Raw genomic sequence first — 11,096 nt, forward strand, 5'->3', positions numbered from 1 at the left:
TAGCAGTGCTGGAACTTCACTGTCTCTTTACAATGAAAAAAGAGAGAGAGGGTAAGGACTTGTTAAAGGTTGAGGTATTCAAGGCACATAGGGGGTGCTTTAGCCGGATTACTCAACAGGGACGGGGTGCCCATATTAAGCAGATAACGGGTACACAGTTATCTTGGCTCGGTTTTACTCCTCTCGCTCTTCAATGTTAAGCTGTTTTTTCCTCAATATACCCTCAAAACAGCAAAATACAAGGAAAGAAAAACGCTGCATAATCTAAGCTTTGAAGAAGTTGCGCACTCCGTTCAGCTGCCGCAAGGCTAGGCCGGAAATGATGTGAAAATTCTATCAAATTAAAAGCTTTTTTCTTTCTTCCTTTCCAAATTCTAATTTTGCAAATCTAAGCACAGCATTTTCAAAGAACGTTTACAATGTCAGTGTAACTATTCAGAATGCAAAAAAAGAGCAGATAATAAATGTCTTGACATTACTATAGTCTATGCACAGTACAACATACTATACTACCACAACATAGGCTACTAGCACACACTATAATGGTAGAAAATTTCAAATAAATCTTTATACCATAATATCAAAAAAGATTTTTGCCTTCTAGCCTATGTCAATGAATTTTGTATTGGTCTGTCAAATTGTATGTAAATTTATTTTATTCCATTATTTCAGCACTCATAAAAAAGAAAAAATGCTTGGCCTTATTATTCAGAATGCACATTCAATTGTATTCATTCTGAGGAGATGTCATCCAGGAGAGCTCAACTTAGACATTTCTGTTCTCTTTAAGTTCTCTTTAAGATCTGTTCTCTCAGATCATATGTCTTTACAACATGAAGGGGCTTTCTGAACCTGTCCTGCACTTAACCTACTTTTAGGTCCCAAAATAACGTCAAGTTATATTAATGAATTTAATTTTATTACTTCATAGTTTTATTGTATTACTATATAAGAAGCTAATAACACAAAAATGATTAAACCAAGATGCTCTGTGGTATATTAAAAATGTATGAGAAAATGTATATTGCTGTAGAAATCTCCCCCAAAATGCATAAGTGACTTTGTGTGGGGTCCCAAATGCAATACTGAAAAAGTACTTTTACCAAAAAAAAAGGTCCCCTCCAAATCTGACTCCACTTTTTTTTTTTTAATCTTTTTTGTACCATTACTTTCACGACGTGACAATCACGTCCATTTAGCGAAGAGGAAACTGGAATCTAGCAACATGACCTCTAAATAGTGTTACGTCACAGCCTCTGCGTTTTGTTTTGAAAGTCACAACCGGAAGCCCGGTACCACCGCGTGTGTAACTTGACGCTGGTACCTGTCAACCGGTCTGCTCTCCTCAGTGTTTTTGCCGGCTCGAGCCTCACAGGGCTGAAGACTCGCGGCTGTGTACCAGCTTTCACCGGCGAATATGTTGAAGTTCCCGGATATTAAATTGCATTTTTATACGTGACCCAGCGGACTGGAGACCGGCACACACGGGGGATTTATTCTTCTCTGCAGCGCCCTACATTGTAACGGAATGGAAGCTGGAAGAATTGAACGCTGGACATGGACACAGACTGATGGACCAAGAACAACAGCCTGATATAATTAGTGCTCAACGCCAGCATGACCTACATTCCACAGAGCTTAATGGACGGACTTCAGGACATCTCTGCAATATGGACACGAGACAGTAACTAACGTCCTGTTCAACCTTGTAACACAGTAATAAGTGACCTTCATTTTTATTTGCTGCTGCAGAACTGTGCATAACCGGACACCTGAATGTGCATACGACTGAACCAAGAGATTCATCCAAGCAGACTATGTCCTATGCAAAAAAAAGGGGGAACAAGATAAACAGCATGAAAAGCACTGCATGCTGGACATTTTGCTGACCTTTTGTAATGCACCATGGTCGAAAGGAGGAAAAATTAATCAAGCAGGTGGCCTGAGGCAACTCTCCCTGCTGTTTTCTTGCTGTATACTGCTGGACTATACACTAGCTCTGCTCTTTGGATTAGCGAGCAGCTCACAAGGCCCGCAGTTCAAAGTGCCAGAGAAGAGCAGGGCTGAAAGGTCTTTTCAAGCCTGCAGATGCCTTATCTGCTCATAAGTGAGAGATTGTTGCATGTTATGTGATCACCAATAATGCTGTGGTCAGCATCCAAATAGACTTTTTCAGGCTGTCAGCAACATAAACTGTCGCCACTATGCTTCTGAACGGCGGTCAGCAGCTACCTCTTCTGAGGCATACGGATGTGCCGCCTCGGGTCATAGAAAACTTCATCCTGACTGGCTACCGCTTCCCAAACTACAGCCTGAGGGATTGCTTACTGTCAGCGTTCAGGCCCACCAATGAAACAGGCAACTTCTGGACACACTTCCTCCCAGTTTTCATTTTTTCATACTACTTTGGGGAAGTGTTTGGTTGGGAAAGTGCGCCACATGGTGACGCCCCGTTCTTCTATCCATTGTGGAACTACTTTATCGGGGTGTTCTGTCTCCTAATGGCCAGCAGCATGGCCCACCTGCTCAACTCAATGTCTTTGGTAGTAAGAGAAGTCTGCTTCTTTGTGGACTACGGGACCATCAGCTCCTACACTGTAGGCTCATCGTTGGCGTACTACTACTACATCCACCCTCGGGCAGGGATCGTTGAGACAGGAGGCCACAACGCCTCCCAGGGGGACTTGAAACATGAACTTGCAGGGGCTCCTACATCATCCTATGCAATCCCGGAGTTCAGTGTGTTCTTTGAGATATTCTATATTCCGTGTGCATGTGTTGTAGCAATCATTTGCGTTCTCTCTTGCTGCAATACTCGCCAGAGGTGGAGGCGGCATCGATACATCATCCGAACCTTAGTTTTCCTCCTTCCGTTCCTCATCTCTTCCACGCCGGTCTTCTACCGCCTCCTCACCAGATCGCCTTATTCCACCACCTCCTCCTCCTTCGTTGCTTCCACCTCCACCTCCAGCTTCTTCTATCGCCACTGTCTGTGGCTGCTGGTGTCAGCTGTCTTCAATATCAGCAAGTTCCCTGAGCGGCTAGCCCCGGGTCGCTTTGACATCTGGGGGCACAGCCACCAGTGGTTCCACTGTTGCACGTTTTTGTCCATCCTAGACGAACTCCAAATGATCAAGGCTGAAGTGAGGGCAATCCTACTCAGCCCAACTGTGCTGTTGCCCCCTGCCACCCTCTCCCACCTACCTGGACCTACCATAGCTTCCACCTATGGGGTGATGCTCCTCCTCCAGACCACCATCATCTCCATCATCGTGTGGTTTTCCTGGCGCGCCAACTGCATCTACGGACCCCAGGGCGACCAGCTAGCAGAGGAACACCCCAAGAATCACCTCAAATGTCACTGATCACAAAGACAAACCATTTTTTTTTTAAATCATCCTGACTGTGAAGAAAGATTTGCACATGCATACAGAGCCATGCCACAAAGAAGAAGCGCACAAGTAAAACAATATTACCCTTCCGATTTCAGGTTCCTCATATGTTCCTACCCCTTAGAGAGCTTTTTGCAAGCTTTCATATGGGGAAATTGGGCACAATGTGAGACGAAAGGATTATATTCTGAGCTCACCACAGGGTGGCTGTCTGGTTGAGTGAACATTGAAAGACCTTGCCAGTTCTTTTCCCTAAGCAGCTCCAGCATGTTCCAACAGGATGTCTGAGCAGTGGTGATAATAACTACCTCTAGGGACTGTACACTTGAGGGCAGAGGAAAGGTGTTGGAACCCAGAAGAACACATGTTCCACGTAACATTTGGGTAATGTGGCTTAAATGTCAGCGTCATCCTTTACAGAAGTCGCTGGTGCGTTGTCTGTTGTCAAGTAGTACCCGCTGTTGCACTTCCTCTTGCTCTGACCTCAAAGTGGATCTTTCTCTGCTCTGGTTGCAGTTGGACCCATTGTTTCACATAGCATGAATCCCTTGTTCTGACCTTTACTAACCATACCTTCGCTTCCTCTGACTTACATAAATGCTCACAGGCAGTCTCATTTCCTCTCTTTTTCCAAGTGACCCTCAGCAGGAAGTGTGCCTGAAATAGCTGAGAGCTTGTATCAGTCGTACAGTTAAGCACTTTCAGGGGGTCGGACGAACAGGCCCTGTCATTAAGAAGCCATGCTCTGTTTTTAACCTTAAAGGGCGCGTAACATTTCTGAAGCATAGAATGATGTCCTGCTGGCATCTTCAGTTGGGTTATTTAAATGTGAAACATATTCAGAGGGAAGTGAATATATCTGCTGTATGTGTGGTTTTCATTACACTGATGAATAATTCCCCATAGATTATGTTCACGCTGTTTAAAGTGCTCTAGTTCAGATTAAATGTGATGTAAATCTGGTGTTTTCTAATCAGTGTGAGAAGCTTACTGGGGTTTTCTGGAGTACACAGAAGTGGTATGCATGTTATTAAAATCTCTCATTCAAAAAAAGACTTCAGTTTAAAGGCTTGCATTGTGAACATAGATTAAATGACGATGATGAAACCAGAGGCTACTTTCCACAGAGGCTTTTCATGCCATGTGATGTACAGCAACCCCTTAGAGCAAAAGCCATAGTTTGGAAAAGTGACATAATGGCAATATTGTAGTTGTATTACATTGTCAGTAACTTCCTGGATAGATTTGCACTTGACAGATAGATTAGGTTTATAGTTTGTTCCTCATGTATTATAACTATATTCAAGCTGAAGAGCTAAGTGTCCTTCAGAAAAATATATACCCGGCAATCTCTGAGTCATTTAACAGCCCTTACCGCTTCTTTGAAGCTAGTAAATATATAACCTTTCAGGACTGTGGGGGCCACGTCTTCCATCCATCTGGAACAATAACTATTTTTTCCACAGCACCATAAAAAAAATCTTAAACCCAGTTTTCCATATTTGCACCATTATTTAATAAGAAATGTCATTGCTGATTTGTACAACAAAACCAAATACATTTATCTGGCATACATATTGTTATTATATATATATATATATTTATATTTATATATTAAATTATATTATATTGTAGCCTAAATCAATGTTACTTTTTATTATTTTGTAGAGATGCAACTTGGGAAGAGGATTAAAAATGTTTTTAATCGGGCAGTGGGTGGACAGAGAAGTGATTGAGAAGTCTTGAAATATTTTCAGAATAACATTAAATGAAGTTTAAGAATCTTCCGGGTCTTCAAAGATCATTGCGTAGTTATCATTTCAGAAACAGGGATGCTTAAGTCTGTGACTTGAATATAATGGTTATACATGAGAGGCACGAACTGGGACAATAATTTACTATGTAGATTAAATGCAAACATTACCATTTCTTTATTCAACTTTTAACTGTATGCAGCAATAACCTTATTGCTAGGCAGAAATGTTAATTATCACCCTTTGTCAACCTATATATGTAGATGCCTGCTTTCTTGTTTTTTTCTAGAATTCTGCTACCCAGCCCAAACCCGACCGGCCCGTTTGGTTTGGGATTTATATTTTAATTTATTAAGAAATCCTGTGTTTGTCTCTATGACTGTCTATCATCCGTGTTTGTCATGTGTTAGTAGTTTTGCAATGTCCAGAGAGAAGGGGGAAAGACAGACAGTGTAGCTAATGTGTCGCATTAGCCTGGTAAGCTAATGTTCAATAACAGATAAAAAAAATTAAACAAAAATATAGCCTGTTAGTCCTGCACAGTTTCTAATATCCCAACCAAAATGAGTATATATATATATGGTCTGACGCATGCGTACGTGACTGATTGGCATGTGCATTCAAAGATTTTGGCAAGAAAGATGTTGTGCTGGCTTTTGGCATTTTCTTTTCTGCTGGGTCAGATTCTATTCAGTCCGTTTTCTGCCTCCCACAAAAAAATCAATGTGCTGGAAACCAAGGGTGTTCACTGTGTTCAAGAACTCACCTCCTGAAATGTCCATGAACAAGACACTTTCAAGAAAATTTCCTTTGCTCTGAGATCACTTGCACACTGAAAGTGGACCATGATCGTCAGTGCTCAGATGACGATTACGTGTGTTTTCTCTGTTTTCATGTTGTTCTGTCTTGTCTTTGTAGATTTTGTCCTGTCAAGCAACCTCAGAGGGAGTTACAAATGAAATGATATGCTCTTACTCATGTGTCACATTTACATGTTGATAATCATATTGGTCTGATTTTAGAAATTATATGATTAACACTGTATAAGTTCTACTCATACCTGCACATTTACTTGTGTTTAGATGCGTTAATTTGCACAAGAGAAAATGATTAGTGATGTAAGCTGAGTTGTTAATTATGTATGACGATGGAGTATATATAGTAAGGACCATATTGAAAGGTTGTGATAATCATGCTGTTATGGGGCACTTTAAAGCTCCTCAAAATGTTCCTTTAAGGATCAACTCTGCAGTACTGTATTCTTTCTTCAGGTTTAGGTAGTGCGTTCTAATGAATAGTCCAATTCATCAGATAACGGTGCATCCAATGTTGAAGCGATGTTTCTACCTCAACAGAGCATTTCTGTCACTCTGTCACTGAGACGAACCATCGCTGAAACAAATCTTGTCCCCCTCTCCACCCTTCTAGACGGTGGGATGTCAGACTTGAATCGATCAATGTTGAAGCAGAGTGCAGTATGTGAATGTTAGACTTACAGCCAGTACTGTATCAAGTGAAGTACTCAGGGGTGACCGGAAAACAACACTAATACATTATTTACACATGCATTTAAATGATTAATTACTAGAGGTGGAGAATAACTGTAGAATCTGTCTGTTAAAATGCTGAAAAAGTGAAAACGATCCTCCATTATGTTAATTGATGTATCTAATAATGTATCTAACTAATATGGATGATTTGAGTTTTACTGAATAAATTATGCAGATAACTAATATCCTCGTGGCAGTTCATTTATGTAATCATATGTAATCGTGTGGCAAGATTGTTAGCCAAAATCACGCACAATTTGATCTATTACTGTTATTTACTAATACTAGCAGCGTTGATATATCTCAGCAACTGGATTGCCATGAAGTGTGGTACAAACATTTGGGATCCCCAGAGGATGAATCTTGAATGATATTACTTTGACTCCTCTTCTAGCGTCGACAGTAAGCGACTGTCCTTGCTTGTCCTTGTAATGTTGGTGCTGATGTATTCACCACCTGCCACATTGATCAGTCAACTTTAACTGCACTTGTTGAGCGACTGTCGCTGCATCCCGGGCTTAGCGCCAACCATGACGAATGTGATTGATTTAAAGAAAATACAAACAAGCCAGAGCGTATTTACCCCTGCACCAGAATAGTAATGGTTTCAGCCAGCCCTTTCTTCAGCGCTGGCACATCACTACAAGTGTGGTTATAGGTCTGGTCATGCGAGGCTACTCCCTGGTTTACAGATGAAACATGCTCATAAGCAGGCCTGCAGAAGATTTGAATGTAAATGGCAAAAATCAAAACTGGAAACGTTCTACCTCGCATGACATGAATGTGTTAAATTACAAGCATGCTCTGCTCCAAAAGCAGTCTAGTTCTCTCGCTTAATCAGTAACAATAAGCAAAGTCCAAGGTTTCTCTTTGACACTGGGACCAAACTTACTCAAAAGCAGCTGTCTGTTAGCCGCTCACCCTTTACAGCTCATTCTTTTTTTGTTTTTTCCTTCAGAAAAATAAATGAAATTAGAATCAAAATAAACTCCTTCTCCAGTTACTAATGTACAATGGGCAGTGCAACATTCATATGTTGAATCCTAGTTTCTGTTCTTACACATTTTGAGAATATCTCTCTTGAAACATTGTCTAGGCTGGTTTTAGCTTTTAAACAAGCCACCTGCCTCCTCAACCCCCTGTGAGTAATTATCAACCCTAATCATCTCTAACCTTCCTTTCTTATTAAATAGTGCTAGAAAGACTTGTTGTAGCAACTTTCTGCCCACATACTTAAAGAGGTGAAATTATGCTTATTTTTAGGTTTATAATTTAATTTTAGGGGTTGTACTAAAATAGGTTGCAACACAGGCAGAACAACCTGAACCAGCTTTGCAACCTAGACTGGAGCAAGAGTTTTAGAGTGGTAATTTATTAATTTGTTACAAATGAATCTTTTCATACGGAAAGTTTTAACTTTGTATTGATAGCTAATATTTGGTAGGGAGGGTAGGGGGTGAGGGGAGACAGCGGGCGGACGTGTTGTCACTGTGTGTGCTGCAGCTCAGTGTGTTTCTCCTCCAGTGTTTTTGAGGGCGAGCCACACTAGCCCGCTAGGCGAGCATTATGACGTGTTACATAGTGACACAGATTGGTTACAGAAGTTAAGGCTGGACTAAAAAGTTTTCAGGCAGTTCAGGAGGAGAGTTTTGGTAACTCCCTTTGGGGAGGACATTCTTTTTCACAAAAATAATAATACGACCTCTTTATCAGTAACCAGGCCTGTCAGTCTACTGAAACTGCATTTATTAAAGTGGTAAATGAGTTTCTGCTCACCATGGATTCAGATTCCACCTCAGTGCTTCTCTTACTGGATCTCTTGTGCAGCTTTGGATACCGTAGATTCAGTATACCCCACGCTGACTGGAAAATCAATTTGGCGTCTCTGGCCTGGCTCTCGATTGAACTCAGTGTGTGTGCTCTATGATAATACTACATCTCTTTATATTTCACCTCTTGGCCTAATTATACAGTCATGGCTTTAATTTCCACTGATACGCTGATGATACTCTCCTGTATGTGTCAGCAAAGGCAGATGATCATTCCCAAATTATTAAAGTAGAGATTTCTGAAAACCACTGCATCTCTCTAACTGTGTTTGTTTCAGTCCCACAAGCACAGCTGTGTGCCTCTCTCTCTCTCTCTCTCTCTCTCATGCAGACACCTCCGGTCGTTCTTATGCTTGTGGAGAAAGTCATGTGCTGGAACTTTTTCAGGCGCAGTGACAGCGTGCCGCTTCCTGACATGTTGTCATCACAGCGAGACCAAAACCAAAACCTGTGCTCACACAATCTATCTGGCCCTATAGCTGGAGATCTGTTGTTTGTCAAGGAATAGTTGATGATATTGATCTTGACTGATCGGCTGTGTAGTGGGAAGCAGTCTCTCAGAGCTGAGTGAAGTCTAGGTTTTGAATAATTCAAATGAATTCTGTTTGTGTGCTGATTTGCATGTCCAGCACTGCCTGAGCGTTTAGAGAGTATGTGTTCCTACTTGGTATTTGCACATGTTGTAGGTGTGCTGGACCTCGGCTGGGGCAAACGCGTGGGCAACACATGCAGCTGGCTTTCCATGTCAAACTCCGCTCCCCCCTCACGCCTCTGTCTCTTTTTACTGTGACATGCCGAGACCACAAACAAATGGCTGGTGAAACATGAACCACAGAGAAAGAACCACTCAGCTACGCTGAATCAAGAGTCCTGGACAGAATCAGTCAGGTGTCAGGAATCCATCTCTGGTTTCATCCTCACCCCACATAGTCGGATCACTTTTGCTTTTTATTGTGCAGGTGGTCGTATGATGACAAAGTTCCAAACATTTTTAATACAAAAACTGACTTAGACTAGCTCAGTTTGAAATCTGCTCTCATTGTTTTTTTCCAGTTGTTTAATCAAATTATGAGATTTTGAGCAGAGCAATATGTCAGGCTGATTTTTTTTCAAAACTGTAAAATGATCCTCTGGATTTCTTCTGGGAATCTGGGCGTTTTAGCAACCTGGGGTAATAACTATTTAAAAAAATAAAATGTACATGCATTGTTATGTTAAAGGCTGCTTCCAATATTTATATACTCAATACATTTTTATAAGACTATATATTTTAATACCTCACCAATTGTATTATTTGAAACAGCATTAAGACTCAAGCAGGTACTTTAAAGGTCTGACATTGTCACCCTACACCCTCCATCTACATATTAATGGATTTTGTAAGTCCAGAGTTTTGTAAGGTGGGTGTAAACAGGAAATATTATGTTGCCATGGAGTCAGTTTGTTAGCTGTGGGCTACAACTTAAGCCTCAGTTTGGGTTCCTGTTTGCAGTGCAGAATAAGTGGTAGGGAGAAAAAAATACAAAAGGCAAACCCTGGCTATCCACAGAAACACACAAGAAAGGGAGTGAGAAGGGATGTAGGAGGAAGTACAACTAGAACCAAGACAGCAGCACAAAAAGAATATGAGGGAGCAAACAAGGTAGCTAAGGAAAGTGTCAGAAGGGACAAAAAGTACATTGAGGATTTAGCACAGCAGGTTGAGGAAGCAGCAGGGAAAAATTATCTAACAACAATGAAGCTCAGCGGCAAATTCAAACAAGCGCAAGGACACAAAAGGTGCACTTAAGAGAGCTGCTCAACAGACAACCCCCTCAACTGAGATTCCACCTGCTCAAAACCCCAAGATGGAACTTAGGAGAGCCATTAAAGGCATGGAGAGTAGGGACAGGCAGCTGAAGCCCTCAAGGCAGACACAGTCACCTCAGGCAGCATGCTTCACCACCTCACGCAGGCTATCTGGGAGGAAAATAAAGTCCCATCAGACTGCAGAGATGGCAACATTGTAAAGATTCCCAAGAAATGAGACCTCAAGAGAACCCCTTATGAAACTGCTTATTAGTACTATGTGCTGAATTTCAGCTGATACTGTACTATATATCCTTGTCAAATTGGTATTGTATATAAATGTGTAATACTGTCACAGCACACTCTTTCATTTATAAGAACCTCAGAGGAAACTTAAGGGGACCTGAGGGCTTTCAAATGTCTTTTACTTTACGTTGAAGAGCTAGGCGTTAGCTCCACACTGCGGGAGCTTGCTCGAGCTGTATACTGTATTTAGTGTGACTGAAATACAACAACCCCGGTCATATTATCCGCATTTCAGTACAAATCTGCCAGCACAGTGTTCCTGCTCAGTGCACCCTCTAGCTGGTAAAACCAAAATGTTCACACTCACAGTATGAAAGTACATCAGAAACAACTCGGCAGGCGACCACAGAGCTCTCATTTCCCCTATGTGTTTGAAAAACTGTACTTTAGAGAGAGCGTTTCAACTCGCTTTCTTCTCCAAATATTCTTTGAAAGTAATCCAGGACTGTTAACTTCAAGCGGATTGGTACAAAAAAC

General features: G+C 41.4%; 1 protein-coding gene across 1 annotated transcript; it reads left to right on the forward strand.

The window, feature by feature from the left end:
* The first annotated feature begins 1,321 nt into the window (after positions 1 to 1,321).
* Positions 1,322 to 6,879, forward strand: paqr9 (progestin and adipoQ receptor family member 9). The gene has a single exon (XM_038730357.1). It carries the CDS (start codon positions 2,205 to 2,207, stop codon positions 3,363 to 3,365), a length of 1,161 nt encoding a protein of 386 aa, XP_038586285.1. The 5' UTR covers positions 1,322 to 2,204; the 3' UTR covers positions 3,366 to 6,879.
* The last annotated feature ends 4,217 nt before the right edge of the window (positions 6,880 to 11,096 follow it).

This window comes from Micropterus salmoides, unplaced genomic scaffold (assembly GCF_014851395.1).
Source record: "Micropterus salmoides isolate LMB-PRFRI ecotype aquatic unplaced genomic scaffold, ASM1485139v1 Ms_hic_scaffold_2, whole genome shotgun sequence".
In the NCBI taxonomy this organism is placed as follows: Eukaryota; Metazoa; Chordata; class Actinopteri; order Centrarchiformes; family Centrarchidae; genus Micropterus; species Micropterus salmoides.

What these genes read in the sequence shown, in the direction of transcription:
- paqr9 (XM_038730357.1), top strand. Translation starts at nt 2,205, where the DNA reads ATGCTTCTGAACGGCGGTCAGCAGCTACCTCTTCTGAGGCATACGGAT.